At 45.9% G+C, this 16,135-nt stretch overlaps 1 protein-coding gene across 1 annotated transcript in view; it reads left to right on the top strand.

Annotated features, from left to right (window-relative positions):
* The first annotated feature begins 559 nt into the window (after window positions 1-559).
* CYB5A (cytochrome b5 type A) overlaps window positions 560-16,135 on the top strand; it is a 28,007-nt gene continuing 12,431 nt past the window's right edge. The window contains exon 1 of the mRNA XM_084887175.1: window positions 560-925. Within this exon, the coding sequence (XP_084743301.1) occupies window positions 797-925 (129 nt within the window). The 5' untranslated portion in view covers window positions 560-796. The remainder of the gene's footprint in view (window positions 926-16,135) is intronic.

The following is a 16,135-nucleotide window of genomic DNA, read 5'->3' as shown; positions in this document are numbered from 1 at the left end:
ATAGTCTGAGCTCAACCACTGAGCCACCTGGGCAGGGCCAGGATGTCTTTGCTTTGCATTTTATGAACAGTTCCCCTGGGTTTGTTTTTCCTGTGAGAACTGGGCAATTTGAAGGTGGAGTGAGCGAAGGGGTTGGTCAAGCGAAATTAGAGTGAGTTTGTTCTGGGCAGTACCCTTGTTCCACCCAGGCTAATGACCGCACTGTGTGTTTTAACGTCCACTAGGCTCGTTTATCTCTCACGTAACGCTAACAAATTACCCAATGAGACTCGCAGTGGAGAGACTGTTAGAAATTAACGTGCCTGTCTGGCCCATCTGACTTGATTGGGAAACAGCGGCGATTTTGACGTGCGGTCAAAATCGAATGGACTCAGCGCTGGCCCCTATGGACCACCCCTCCGGGCCCGCCCATCCCACGCACATGCACCTTCCTGTCACCCGGGTCACCCCAGGACCCGGAGTTTTCCCCCCCACTTCTGCGCAGGCGCAAGGAAAGCTCCGCATCGCCCAACCCTGCGCGCAATAGGGCACCTTCAGCCAATCAACACCCGCTGTGGGCGGGGTGCGCCGGGGCTGGGGGTGGGTGTCAGTCGAGGGTGGGCCCCTTGAGAGACACGGATTCTGGCCAATCACCGGAGGCCGTCAGCCAGCCGCCCTCTCGGAGGTGCCGCTCGCCCGCCCCAGGCGCCCTCGGGGACCGGGGGGAATGTCCCGGCACTGCTGGCTTGTAGAGACGCGCTTCCCTCCGCCCGGCGTGGCTCCCGTCTGCAGGCCCTGAAGCTCGCCGTCTTCCGAAATGGCCGAGCCGTCGGACAAGGCCGTCAAGTACTACACCCTGGAGGAGATCCAGAAGCACAACCACAGCAAGAGCACCTGGCTGATCCTGCACCACAAGGTGTACGATGTGACCAAATTTTTGGAGGAGGTGAGTTGGTGGAACGCGCGGCGGACCGGGGGTTTGGAGGTTCCCTGCTGGGACCCGCGGATCGAAGCGCGGTGGGGTTGCGGTACGAGGGTGTGCGTGTGCTCCTGAGCCTGCCCGACCCAGTTCTGCACACGCGGCTGCACGCCTCTAGGTACACACCTGTCTCTGTGCACACAGGGTCAGCCCCCGCTTCTGCGCCCTCTGAGCTTGCGTGCGGATGGGTGTATGCACTCCTGGAAGCGCCCACTTGGGTGCGGCCGGAGGCGCACAGGCCCTCGCAGTGGCGGGGGGAGCCGTGGCGGGGCAGGCGTTGCCTTGGGAGCCCGTGCGCGGGCGGGTAGGACCGCGGCACCACCCAGCACTTAGTGGGAAACAAAGTCGCGGCTGGATCGGCTTCCGTGGCAGAGGGCGCAGCTATGCGGGAGGAAGTTGAAAGATCCCTGTTTTTCCTGAGTTTACATAAATGGGATCTTCGAATGAACGGGGTGGTCCACTTCTGGTAGTCCCCGAGTGGATTCCTAAAAGGAGCAGGTTGGATGCTCCCGCTCGTGAGCTGTGGGGTTCCCTCCAGAGGGGACTCTGAGGTCGGGGTGCGTGGGCCGGACCTCAGAGTCCGGTGATTGTGAACTCGCCTGATGAGTACTTTGCTACGAGGTACAGAGCTGGACTTTGGGACTGCGTGTGGCTGGCTTTGGAGAAGGAAGAGGGACAGAGCAGTATAAACGCTGCCAGTGGGACTTGACCCTAAAGCAACTTCGGACAATTGTAAAACAACTCCGCTTATGTAAAGGAAAACATTCTTTTGTTAAGATTCTTTGTGTTACGTTATCATTTTTTTTTTTTTTTTTTTTTTGCAGTAAATTCTTAGGGACTTTTCTTTGCTATCTTTGGAGGTATTTCATCACTGTGGGGGAGTCTAAGTCATAAATCTTAACAGTTAATTTCCTTCATCCCGCAGACAATAAAAAAGAACGTTTAGTGATGGGAATTCTTTACATAGTTTGAGGGAATAACTGAGATGGAGGCCTGGGCATAGCTGGGTTACAGTTTGCATCAAGGAACTTGTTTTGCAGAGAATTTTAAAAAACTGTTTAAAAAAAGATTGGAGTTGATGTTTATCAGTAAGATACTTTTACCACGAACTTGTCAATTGGTGGAGTGCCAGAAGATAAACTAGTGTCCCATTTTTAGTTAGGAGTGGTTTGTAGTTGGAGTCACATCTGATATTTCCTGCCCCTTATGCTGAACTACCGAGTTTGCCATTAGAGTTTCTTGCACTAGAGTTTCTTGAGCATCAGGCATAATTGACTCTAAATGTCTCCTTTTTCTATGATATAAGTAATTCTGTAGTTTTAAGATCCAGCTTTCTTCATTCCTGTCTATTAAAAAGGATAGCATCTATAAAAGATTAGTTGGCTGTTGGTTATGAAGCATTTATTATTTCTTTCTTTTTCTGTGGGTTCTGACCTGCACATTATGTTGTACAGGAGCCTCCCTCGCCTACCCCCACGTGATGTCAATCAGTAGCACCCCTCCCCCAATTGTGCCAACCAAAAATGTCCCCAGTTATTGACAAATGTCCCCTTGGGGAGAAAAATCATTCCTAGTTTGGAAGGAGTTCCTGCTCTGAAATGTGTTTTGCGTAACTTTTTGCGTACATTTCTCAGAAGGAGATAATAAGAGAAGATTATTAAACTTTACTCCAAACCATTTACTGTTACATTTCATTGTTTTGGGGCAGGAAGAGGGAATTATATAATGTGTTTTTTTGTTTGTTTGTTTTTTTAAAAATAAAACTGGAGTAACTCCCAAGTAAAATTTGGGGAAATTAGTTTTTATCACTAATATTTGGTAATGAATACTTATAGTGAGATAACAAGAAACTGCTGTTTATAGTGATTTAAATAAATCCCAGTTCACAGCAGTCCCTATACATTGTACTTTTCTCGATTGGTACTGGTACTCTGCCCCCTGTGGTAGCGTCCCTGAGACTTGAGTTTCGGTCCCACTGTTCTCTTCGGGACCTTCCTTCTGATCAGTCAACGTGATATTTGCTGAGTGAGCTCTTTTAGCCTTCATGTCTGTCAGGTCACGGAGCCCCAGAGGAAGCAGGAATACGGAAAACCATGTTGTGGACAGGAACAATGACATAGCTGTATTCAGCCATCGGCAGTATCCCTGGGAACCTCACACGTGGGCTCTAGTAAACAGGGCCTCAAGTCAGTGGACTGGAGTGGAAAGGGCCTGATCAGCTCACAGCGGGGCTGGATTTAGGTAGAAGAGGGAGGTAGCTGTTCCTTCGGAAGTAGACCTACTAGTAGGAGCGCAGCACGCAGGGGAGAGGACATCCACTAGCCTGTTCCAGCTGGAATCCCCAGCACCAGTTTTCCCAGGACATCCAATTCCACTTTTGGGGGAATGTCTTCCATTTGCCATCTTTACTCTTTGTTGTCACTCTCTGTGACATCTCTGCTTAAGGCAGGGTCCTAGTCTTTGGCTTCCCACCCCGGCTGGACCATCCTGGGATCCCTGCCCCTGGCTTCCTGCATCTTAAACACACACCTTCTCCTTCACAGGACTGAGGATGCTCTGACAGGGGTTCTTCCTTCTTCCTCAGTCCTCTTGTCCCATTACTTTATGAGGCCATTGCTGAGTATCTCATTCCTACTTTTGAAACAAAGCCCAGAAGATGTCTTTCCTCATTCCCCTTCCCCTTTCTTCTATCATTTAAAAGCTCCAGAAATTCACGAAGACTTTGCATCCTAACGAAAGAATATTCTGTTTTCACTAACTTACCTAAATAGGGAAGGTTTATTGGGGATGGGTGGGTGGGAAAGGCTTCCTACCTCTACTGTGAACTTTTAACTGTGGACAAGATCCTTAGCCTATGAATTCACCCATCCATGTGGACAGCATGGTTTCCATGGTATCCTTCAGAATCCCATAGATTATATGCATGTCTATGTTTATGTTGAGAAAATGCATAGCTGATGGGTGGAAGAAGGGCCTCGTCTGCTGCCTATACTCTCTGCACCTCAGATGCCTTATTTAAAGTAAAATGGGAAGGTGAAAATAATGCCAACTTCGTGGGGTGATTATAAGAATTCAACAAAATAATGCTGGCAAATGCATAACACGGTCACAGGCACACGATCCGTGCAGTAATGCAGACTGCTACATCAGCCGGGTCAGGGTGGGGTGCTGGCTTTCTTTCTGCAGCATCGGATGTAGCTGAGTGCTAATATGAGATTTTAAGGAAAGGTGTATATATCTGGCAGGTGCCATTGAAACAGGAGAGTGCTATTAAAAAACTATATTCTCCCAGCTAAGAACATAGGTGAAGTTTCTTAGTTGCACAGCAGGCTCTGTCTCCTGAAACAATGGCCTTAGAAGCTGTTTTCATGTTCGAAAGGACGGTGGACACCCGAGAGGGCTCAGTGTTAGTGGCCAGCTAAGTAGCAGCAGGTGTTGAGTTACTATCGGATACCAGCCTGCAAGATTATAAACTCAGTTGCCTAAGTATTTTGAACTAGTTTTTTTTTTTTTTTTTAATCTTTCAATTCTAATTTTTTAATTTATACTGATCAAGTTGGGTCAGTTCATATGAGTATAGTATGAGTAAGGTTGATGAGTATAGAACATTGAAGGGATGTTATTGAAATGAAAATGTAGGCACTTGCAGCCAGAAAGAAAAAAAAAGGATGGCTTACTTTTCTCTTTCTGTGATTTGGGCGGCAGCATTGACTCAGCTTTTGAAAGAGCTGTGAAGGAAGAGAAGGCATTGCGTAATCGTTGACAGCCAGGAGACGTTTAATTTGTGAAATAGGCATCTTCCTGAAAAATATTATGAGCACAATGCTGTTGTGTCCAGGTGCCCCTCCTTTACATGATGCAGATGGAAATTGGTTTCTCTAGACCCGTGTTTCCTATACAATTTTACCTATATGTTCCCCAAAATTCTAGTTTAGCACTTTTTAGTTGGGATTCAGGAATCTGTAGGTAGTTTAACAACTCCACCAGGTGATTCTCATCATGAGAGAAGTTTGGGAAACACTGCTCTAGGCCATTTCTGGGGTCCCTGGGGTTATGATGCTTTCCATCTGTGTCTTGGCTGATCCTTAGCATCATCTGCCTCATAAGGCTCCTGGCTCCAGACTCTCTTTTGCTTTCATCATTTTAGGCAGTGACTTTATAGCAGCTTTTGTGGTAAGGACTTACTTTTTGTTACTGTCCATTGAACATGGCTGCCTACTTTGCAGACACCAGTGGTTCTGAGCCTGGGGGACCTCGATGCTCCTGGGATCCAAGAAGAGACTGTGGGTGCCCGAAACTCAGTGTCCTTCATTTTGAAAACACATATATCTTTACCCTTGATAGGGCTGTGGTATACAGGGCTAAAATGCCTTTGCTTTTCTCAAGGATGTTTGATAATATTCTAAATCTCATACTACTACAAAGCTGCGGTTGTCAATTATTTAACCTACCCTGTTTCCCCAAAAATAAGACAGTGTCTTATATTAATTTTTTCTCCCAAAGTTGCGCTAGGTCTTATTTTCAGGGGATATCTTATCTTTCCATGCGCTAGGTCTTATTTTTGGAGGATGTCTTATTTTCGGGGAAACACGGTATGTAGTTTGGTAAATAAAACAAGAAGTTATGAAATCCATAGGAAGAGAATATAAAGAGACTCTGGTGTTTAAGTGGCTCAGGCACCACGGGTGAACAGTGGCAGTTTCACAGGCCATGGGAAATGTAAGCCTATGGGCAGGGCTACTTTTGTAGGTTTTACATAATTTTTTTTTTCTTTTGGTAATTTTTTGCTACTTTTGAGAAGAGGTTTTTTTTTTGTTTGTTTGTTTGTTTGTTTTTTCTTGTTGCCTTTATATTGTTTCAAAGCAAACACTCAAGATTGCCAACTTTTGTTTTTATATATCTTTAAGGTAGATGGAAATACTAAATTAAAGGGAGCACAGTGCAGGCCATTGTGGATAACTCAAGGAGTAAATAATGCTCATTTCTCCTTTAGAATAACAGCTATCTGTTATTCTAAAAGTTCTCCAAACCACAGAAGATAACCAATAAGTACCTTTTACATTTTTAAAATTTAATATATTGGGGTGACATTAGTTAATAAAATTTTACAGATTTCACGTATACAATTCTATAATACATCATCTGTATATTGTAGTATGTTCACCACACCAAGGCAAGTCTCCTTCCATCACCATTTATCCCCCCTAGACCTTCTGCTACCTCCCTCCACCTCCCCTTTCCCTATGATAAAATCACCATACTATTGTCTGTGTCTGTGAGTTGTGTTTTGATATTTTTTTGTTTTTTTCGCTTAATCCTTTCCCCTTTTCCACTTAAGCTCCCAATCCCCTCCCCTCTGACAGCTATCCCTCTGTTCTCTGTATCTAATGGAGTCTGAACAGCCTCTGTCCCACTAGTCAGTTGTGGGACAGTGTTGGGCGGGGTGCAGAAAGCTGGATCTAAATCTTAGATCTATTGTTGAGGTGATTGGAGCAAGTCAGATAAATTCTCTAAATCATGTTCTTCTTTCTTAAGCAGGGAGCATTCTGCCACCTGAATCTACCTTAGACTTGTGAACACTGGCAGGAATAATATATGTGAAAACACTTGGGAAAGTTTGGAAATCTTTTACTTATAAGTTAACCTTTACTTATAAATTAAGTGTTTATAATTATGTCCCCGAGGTGCCCACGTCAGTCATACCAGTGACCACAAGGCCCACGAGGTAGCCAGCTCTGTCCTCCCATGTTCAGTTCTCGGTAATACCTGAGAGGCTTGGTTGATTTCCCACTTCCTCTTCTGAATTATTGTCAGAAGGGGAAATGCCTGGAAACATTTTTTCCAGCTCCTTTAACATGTAAATTCTCTTAAAAGTAAAACTACAGTGAGTAATGCCTTGTTTATGCTAACACTAGAGGCCCAGTGCACGAAATTTGTGCAGAGGGGAAGGGGGATCCCTCAGCTTGGCCTGCACCCTCTCACTGTCTGGCAGTCAGACATCCTTAGCACTGCTGAGGAGGCGGGAGAGGCTCCCACCACCAGCGCTGCACTTGCCAGCTGTGAGCCCACTGACCACCAGGGGGTAGCTCCTGTGTTGAGCACCTGCCCCCTGGTGGTCAGTGAGCATCATAGCAACTGGTCACTTGCCATTTGGTCGATTTGCATAGTTGCCTTTTATTATATAGGATGAGCCACAGTTGTCAGCAGCAGTTCGTGTCCAGGTGCTCAGAACTGTGGCCAGAGGTAGCAGACTCAAGGGGGCATTTAAACGACAGCAGCTCAGAGGTGTTCTGCACATCTTAGTGTGTACTCCCCCCCCCCCCCCCGCCACCTCGTAACCTTTGAATTTGTTTTCTTGGAAACATCCCGTTAAGTGTATTTATTAACTGGCTCCCTGTGTCTTTTATCAAGTTCCACGTGGGACAGGAAAGTGAGTTGAAGACGTGGGTGGGAGAAGTCAGGCCAGGTCAGTAGTATTTGACCCGTGCAGGCTTGTGGTAAGTGACCTTTGGTTAGGGAGAGCTGACATCTCATGGACGATGGCAAAAAGTCATGTCCTTCCATCCCCAGGATTGTGTTCTGGTCTGCCCATGAGGACGGCATGTCCAGAGCAGTGACGTTGAACCAGCATTGATGGTGGGGAGGGAGGGGGGCGGCATTTACCTCCCCTAGGGCCCACCGTCAGCGGTTTTCTGTGTCTGGCTCGCAGGGCGGGCAGCTTCTGTCTCTTCTTCAGTGACGGCCTCCATGTGCCTGTTTCTACCTGCGACTTCCCACGCCTGCTGTTTCTCAGTGGCAGAGCTGAACAAAAACGGGCCAGGACACAAAATATATCCAGCCTGCTCCTCCACGTCCCACCTTCTGCAGAAAGTATTAAATCACTGACATTCACACTCCCTCCCTAGTAGAAATCCCCGGTGGGCTAATATTACTTGTGATAGCAATGACACTCACTGAGCATTGATGGCCATCCCGTGTGTGCTGGATGGTGTGCTAAAATGCGTAAAACCCCCTTTGCATTTGTACTGTTAATTCTGAAAATAAGCCTCTCAGGTGGGTAGTGGTGGTGCTGGTGCATTTTTTAGGTAAGAAAAACATGGCTTAGGAGTCTCCATTAATTGCTCAAATGACACAGCGGGTGAGGATTGAAAGCCAGGTTTTCAATCTAGGACGTGGGGCTCCCCAGTCCGAGTTCCTCTGCTGACTCTGTGACACAGGCATGAGACCGCAGGCGCTTTTGAGATCACTAGCAAAACTGTAAAAGAAAAAGCCAGCCTACCTGTACATAGATGCCATCATTTGCTTTAAGATTTTTCTCCCCGTACCCAGAGTTCTCTGTAGGAACCAGGAGGAAAGCAAAGGGAAGCTGTGAATGGAAAGATGTGAACTTGAAGAGAACCCTTAGAAGGTAAAGAGGGCGCTAACAGTGCCTTTCTTCCCATCTGCTGTCATTTCCCGGGTTTCCTTCTAAAAGGTGAAGGAAATAGCCACCGCCGCTCTTCACAGGGGGGTCTAGAAGGAAAGAAAGACCTGGAGGTCTTCAAGGCCTCCGTTCCTAACACAGGGCATCTGGGTGGTGCTGGGAGTCAGTGTTGTGCTATTTCAGAAAGAGCTTGTTTGCATGTGTGCTGGGCGTGTGTGAGGAGGGCCCATGCTTTCAGGAGGCCTGTTACATCACAGGCCGCTCTGAGTGGAGGTCTGATGAGGCTCCTGCTCTGATGAAGTCCGTCCGTCTGTGGGCTCAGCTAGTGCTGGCCTGCCCCTGCCCACCCCCTCGCTGGTTGTGGGTCCTTGTCCTCTGTGGGTAACGTGTTCTCTCTCCCTCCCTCCCTCCCTCCCTCCCTCTCCTTATCTGCCATACCCCCATTCTACTTCAGTATTGCCTCCAAGCCCTGAGAAAGTCTGTCCTCTGAGCTTCCTCACGATGCCCTCTATCTTCGAGTCCCTGCCATACATGTCAAGGACTTCTCTCCCATGTCAGAGCACGTGTCCTGACAGAGCCTTCAGAATCCCACTGCTTCCATCGTGCTGATGGTTGCTCAAGTTTTCATGTTGAGTGACATGTTATTATGACGTTAAAGAATGTAATTTCTGGAAAAAAATCAAAACAGCTTTATCTTGTGGAAACAGTTTATCATTTCTCTACTTAGCTCCTTCCCTCTGCCTGGTGTATATTCCCTTGATCACCCCCTCCTTCAGGCCACAGCTCAGTGTCGCTTCCCAGAAAGGGGAATTTTCTGTTACATCATCGTCCTATTTCACTTCTCTGCTAGCACTTTAGGCGATGTTTGCATGTTTCTTGTTTGCTGGCTGCCATTCTCCACCAGACAGCAGCCTCAAACTTCCTCCTCACTGCCCTGGGTCCTGGCACATAGTAGCTGCTCAGTAAACATCCCTTCAGCTGGGAGGGGACAGTCCAGTGGAGGAACACAAAGCAACCTGTCCTCTGCTACCATCTTATTTCCTTTTTCCTCCCTGTTTCCCACACAACTGGCACATGCTTGTGTTATAATGACGTGACCTTTTCTAAAAATACCCAAGAATTTTGCTTCTCTTTTTCAAGGAGAGAGAATTGTAATAGTATTCTGCAGAACTGCCAGATCTCCAGCTCACAGCTGCATTATCTCTCTGTCCTCATCCTAGTGGCCTCTAAAGATGACCCCCTGTAGAAAATGTCATTGTCCTTATGACACCTATTTCTGTGGACTCTCTTCATTTGGTTCTGTGCCTCAGTAGAATCAGGCCAGTTGATTTAATCCACAGAAAAGCACTTGGAGATGAAGGTGGGTGGGGGTGGGACGCAGGGGGTGGTGCTGGATGTAGCCTTCAGCATTTCGGGTCAGGAACTGTACCGGGTCTGTGCAGGTTCTTTGTGTCAGTATCAGGCAGGGGTGGGGAAGAAAGGGAACTCGATATTACTCAAATGGCTATTATAGAATAGGCATCCTACTAATTATATCACCTACCCTTCTGTGCAGTTTAGGAGGAGTGAGTTCTTGATGCTGGGGAAATGGACACTTAGAAGGATCAGTAACTTCCTGGGTCAATCTTTGAAGACATGGCAGAGCTGCACCTTGAGTTCCTGGTTCGGTCCCTCCCAGCCTGTGCTTTTTCCATAGCATGGGGCCGGCTGGACACAGAAGCAATGCCTACCGGAGAACAACCATCACTCCTCCTAGAGCAAGGCATGGGATCCGGGGGAGTGTAGGAAGGTGGGAGCCCACGAGGGGTCAGGCAGGGTGTCACAAAGGGGAAAATGCTTGCCGTGAGGTTGGGCCAGTATGTGACTAAGTAGGGGTTTCATGTAGCTTTAGATAAGTGATGTGAAAGTGTGATTTATAAAGTAGTTGGGAGGTGATATGTGCTTTATTCTCCTTTCTAATTACCTCTCCCTAATCCAATAACAACAAATGAAACAAACAAATTGTTGTCGACTGAAAAATAATACTGACTAGGTATTTTGTCATCAAAAAGTGTTTATTCGGGGAAAAAGAAAGGGTTGCAACCCAGAGCACACATCTGGCCTGCGTGCCAGGCGGGAGAAGGAGGTTAAGGGAGGGGAGGTTAGGACACCAGAGCTTCACTATAAACATTGTTCTGCCTGTGGGGTTCCTGTGATTGGTGGGGTATGAGAACTTCTTAAGCCCAGCTCCTCCCTCAAACCCTCCACACTCAATGTGTTTGCTTCAAGTTCCAAGTGGTCTTCATCATGCATTTTCCCCTGTGAAGTGGGTTATGCACAGCACCTGCAGTTCTCCAGGGTGCCACTGTGTTACTGCCTCTGGGTCTTTGCAATGTCCTTTCCTTTGTTAAAACGTCCTCACCTGCTCACCTAGTGAACAACTCCTGAACCTTTCCCACCTGAGCCTCTCCCTGACCCCCTCTCAGCCTCCTGCTCCAGGGCGAGTGGATCCCTTCACCTGCTGTGAAGTGAGACAGGGTGCTGATATCCCCAGCTTGGTCCTGAGCTTTGATGACTCAGCTCGAGGGGCATGCACAGCCCCAGGCAGCGCCATGCAGAGGTGCCCCTCTACGGACAGAGTCCATGTGGGAGCCGCGAGCAAAAGTCTGGAGAACCCAGCCAGCTTCGAGGCCTTCATTCTTTGCCTCCTTGGAAAAACAGCATCTGGAAATGATAGAAAACATTCGGTTAGGCTACTTATTTTGTTCCTAATCTTTTTAAATCGTTCACTTTCCACACTCCCTTGAGTTGTTCTCATCTTTGGCTTCATTATTGCAGATAATCTCTGCGCACACATTGTTCTGCCTAGTCATTGTTTACCGCACCTGTTTTGGCAGGGCTAAGTGTTTGGATTGAAAGCTACTCCAGAGTTGGTGGACTTTGGGCTATATAACAGTACAACTAAGTGGAAAGGTTTTTTTTTTTATTGGTTTTATATGTAAAACAGTACAGCTAATTGGAAAGGTTTGTTTTTGCTTAGTTTAAGCAAGCTCTGGGAGTGGAAGGATGGACTTAAATTACATGATACCAAGTGGACTTCTGCACACGCTTCTGCATTTTTCAGAGACAACCTGGTAGTCATCTGCATTAGAGGAGAGGAGAGGGGAGGAAAGGGGAGGGGAGGGGAGGAGAAGAGAGACACCTTTGAATCTTAGTGATTAAGGCTCAGGAAGGCAGCACAAAGTTTCTTGGGGTCTATAAGAAGTGAGACAGATTTCCCTCTAAATTTCCAAAAGGGAAATGTATGAAGAAACTTTACTGTATTTCTAAGGCATCCTATCTAAAGTCACTTTGTTCAGAAGCATAAAAATGGTCATTTAGTACGCATGTTCCAAAAAGAAGGGGGGGCTGAACGAGGCCAGAAACTGGGTTCTGGGCCTGTTTCCTTCATGAACTGTCAGCTTGTCTTTGGGCTTATTTTCTCTGGGTCTCGCTTTCTCCATCTGTGAGTTTAAGAATGTTGAGTCTTGAGGTTCTTTTAAACTCCGAACCTCTGGGATTTTAGCCTTCGGCCTGCCTCAGGCCTGCCCCTTTGAGCGAGATCTCCAGCTGAGTGTCATGCTTTTGTTGCCCTCCCACAGAGGAGGTGGAGGCTGTTGAACTTTCCGGAAGGCTGTGGCCTGTGCCAGGCCGAGGGGGTGGGGATGCAGAGGCCCTGTGCTGCCCCCACTGGTCAGATGTCTATCTGCACTTGGAGTCTGTTCCAACAGTGATCCTGTGATGTTTGTTTTAGTCACACTGCTGTTCTGAACTCCTTATTGTCTGCCCTTTCCCACGGACTCTCACAGCCCTTCCTCATTTGGTTCATTCTAATCATCCAGCTGTGTTAGTCAGGGTCCTCCAGAGAAACAGAAGACAGAACACACACACACACACACACACACACACACACACACACACGATCCAGAGAGTGTAAGGGATTTATTATGAGGAAGGTCAAGAAGTCCCAGGTAGTGCTATCTGCAAGCTGGAGACCCTGGAGAGCCACTCCGTTCAAGTCTCCAGGCTGAGAGCCAGGGGATCCAATGGGACAAATCCCAGTTCAAGGGCAGAAGAAGGTGAGATAATGTCCCAGCCCTATCAACAAGGCAGGAAAAGAGGGACAGATTCTCCCTTTCTCCACCTTGCCTTTTGTTCTATTCAAGCTCTCCTGGATTTGAGCAAGCCCACCTAAAGGGGAGGTCACTTTGTTTAATAAGTCCTCCGATGCAAATGCTAATCTCACCCAGAAATAACCTCCCCCACACACCCGGAAATAACTTAGTCTGAGCATCCCCTGGACAGTCAAGCTGGCTCACAAAAAGAGCCCTGGCACAGCTTCACGTATTTTGCTTTATTCAGATGTTCCTCTTCACTCACCCAGCTCATGAGCACATTTCAGCCCTTCAGCCTCATCCCTGCTCAGGTTCCTCTTGAGATTTCTCATCTGTATCTACTCTGTTCATCCAATTTCTAACCTAAAGGGGCCCAGACTATTTTTAAAGATATCTATGAAGACAACCCAATTATTAAATATTGGATATGTTAAGATAGGCCCCTTAATATTTCTCCAGTTAAGATAGATATAGTGACAGTAAAGCAACAAGCAGACTGTCAAATTACAGTGGGGAGGTTAGGGAGATCTGGGGGAGATAAGAGATCAACCAAAGGACTTATATACATGCATATAAGTACAACCAATGGACACAAAACTCTGGGGAGGGAGGGCATGTATGGGAGGGGGGGCAATGGTATATGTACAAAGATAATAATTTAATAAAATTAAAAAAAATATTTCTCCAGTTGCTTAATGTATGTGAAGACCATTGTCCTAATTTATTTTTTCAAGTTTCTCAACACTTGGGAATATGTTTATTTGCATCTTTTAGGTGCTTCAGGACTTTAGTGTCTGGCACATGGTATTTGACAAATGATGGATATAGTGATTAGATTTAAGCTCTGAAGAACCACAAACAACTGTGCTTAAACAAGATAGAAGTTTGTTCACCTGTTGTGAGGAACAAGCTTTCCAGGTGTCATGTGCCAGCTGTGCTCCATCAAGTCCTCAGGGCCACCCTTCTAGCCCACTTCCTGACCTTTTCTGGGGTCTGGCTCTCATCCCAAGTTCAGAGGCAGCCTCCGCATTCCAGACAGCAGAATGAAAAAAGGGGTGAAGAGAAATGATAAAGGGGGCACACCACTCTAGAAGGGAAGTCTTCTAGAAGGTTCTCCTGACTCTTATACCTATGTTCCATTAGCTGGGATTTAATCACATGGCATACCCAACTGCAAGGGAGTCTGGGGGAAAAAAATCTCTATTCTAGTAGTAAGTAGCTATTTCTCAGCTAGAAGTTTAACTGTTTGGGGAGGGAGAAGCAGACGGAGCAAAGAGCAGCCTTGCCCCCGCTGATGTGGTTTTGCACCTGGGTACCCCCTGGACTATGCAGATGTTGAAGCTCTTTGTGAGAAATTCAGGAGGACTTCTGTTTGCTTGCAGAAATTCACCGCTGTAGATTTTTGAGTAGGCACATGAAGTGGTCAGAATGGTATTTGAGGATGAATATTCTAGCAGATGTAGAAGGTGGTTGAAAACCGTGAGGGTTGGAGAGAGGAAGACCTGTCCCATCCATGGCTGGAGCTGTGAACTTGAGGGGTAGTGCCCTCCTCCCCCACCCTCGGCTCTATTTATAAGCACCAAGGCTTTCTTACCATAGAAACAAGGTCTTCCAACCCTTGGCTTTGAAATTTTAACACTTGTGTTTTTTTTTTTCAAAGACACTAAAATTCGGGATTCTAGGAATTAAGATCAAAGACTAAGTAAAAATAGTATTCTGTATCAAACCTAAGATTACCTCACTTATGAAACTGTTGGGACAGAAAACTAACTTCCTTCCACTTCAAGGTCCTTCTGACTGCTCTAATAATCAAATTCACATGAGACATTAGCAGAAAGAAGGCAAATTCAAGCTTAATTATGATAAGAGACCCCTGGAGCAGTAACTCGTCAAAATGATGGAAGCCAGCACCTTAAATACCACTTTCACCTGAAGATAGAGAAGGTATTGGAGGTGGAGAGTCAGTTATGGGAGGTGACAAGGAAGAGCACAATAGAGAAGAGTAAGATTATTATGTAGATGTAAGACCTGCCTTCTGCACTGGCTGTGAACAGCAGGCAGGCCTGGTGTACTGTGAGGGAGACACCCTTACAGATGGAGGCTTCCCTTAAAAGCGTAAAAATTGTTTCACAACTGTAACTTCTACTTGCTTTTCAGAGCTTCTCCCACATCTGTTGCTTACAATTGACCAGTGTAAAATGATCAATATCCCAAAAAGGCATATTTTAGGGTGGTAAACTTTGCTTACCTCTTTTGTAATATTAAAGGGGAACATAACTAGCAAAGGTGATGGCAAAATTATAATTTAAACTCATCTTTATATTTTGAGTAGCGAATCTAAGGAACTGTAAAATGGCTGAAGAAAAAAACAGTAAGGATATGAAGAGTGGACCAGGAGAATATTTTCACTCAATAATTAGTTTCTGAATTAATGTAGTTGCAGACTGTGTATTTGAGTGTGGAATGACTGATTTTATTCACATTTTCTGTCTCCTTAAAATTATTGCCTATATATCAAGAATTTGTTGAAATCATCTGCTCAGGAGTAGTATCTAAGTTTATTTTATCTTGCCAGTTTTCATAGATCATTTTTAGTGTATACCTTTAAATATGAAATAGAATTTTCTTGCAATTTAATAAATCTTGGATATGGTGAATCTCTAGCAATGCAGTTATTACTTTACTTATTTTTTGGCCTCATTCGAAACAGGATTTGAGGCACCACTCACAGTGTGTTGACTCTATAAATCTTTGTCTCTTTATACAGAAGTAATGTAACCTAAGACCATGATCCATCAATTGTGCTTTCTCTGTATCTGAACCTGATCTGATTGTGCTGGTTTGCTCTGGTGAAGCATCTGCTGCTTTTTTTTTTTTCTTTTTTTTTCTTCTGTACATGAAAAATTGGACTTTTATTTTTATTTGAAAAATGTTGCATGTTGCATGTGTTATTTCTCTCGCTATTAGTTATACCGAAGTAGGTTAGGAGATGGGAAGCTGACAACAGCCCTTTGGGGTCTGGCCTTCCTCACTTGAACAGTTCAGGTGTGACCTCAATAGGTCTGGCTCAGTGGATAGAGCGTCGGGCTGCGGACTGAAAGGTACCAGGTTTGATTCCGGTCAAGGGCATGTACCTTGGTTGCGGGCACATCCCCAGTGGGGGGTGTGCAAGAGGCAGCTGATCGATTATTCTCTGTCATCGATGTTTCTAACTCTCTATCCCTCTCTCTTCCTCTCTTTAAAAAATCAATAAAACATATTTTTTTTTTTAAATTGGACATGGGAGGATTGTCCATTGGGTTTGGGTCATGATTTTTGTAATGACTTAGGGTATAAACCATTGAGTTCTGTAGTGTTAAACGTAGGGCACCGTCTTCTCAGTGAGATTCTTGGAACTTTGGTTATGAATAAAGTTTATCATATGGTCTCTGAGGCGAGGCTGTGAGTGTGGGGCCAACACAGATAACCTTGTTCTCTCTCCCGCAGGAAGCGGGAGAGCACCACCTGCATTCAGTATTTATCCTATTAAAGCAAATTCTTACCACTGCATTGTATTTCGAAAGAGGAAGGGTAGATGGGATCATGGCTCTGTTCGCTTCACAGGTGAGGAGGGACATGTTG

Source organism: Pipistrellus hanaki (assembly GCF_964339955.1).
Source record: "Pipistrellus hanaki genome assembly, chromosome: 6".
In the NCBI taxonomy this organism is placed as follows: Eukaryota; Metazoa; Chordata; class Mammalia; order Chiroptera; family Vespertilionidae; genus Pipistrellus; species Pipistrellus hanaki.
Note: the sequence above shows the minus strand (reverse complement) of the source record. Positions and strands in the feature narration are given on the sequence as shown.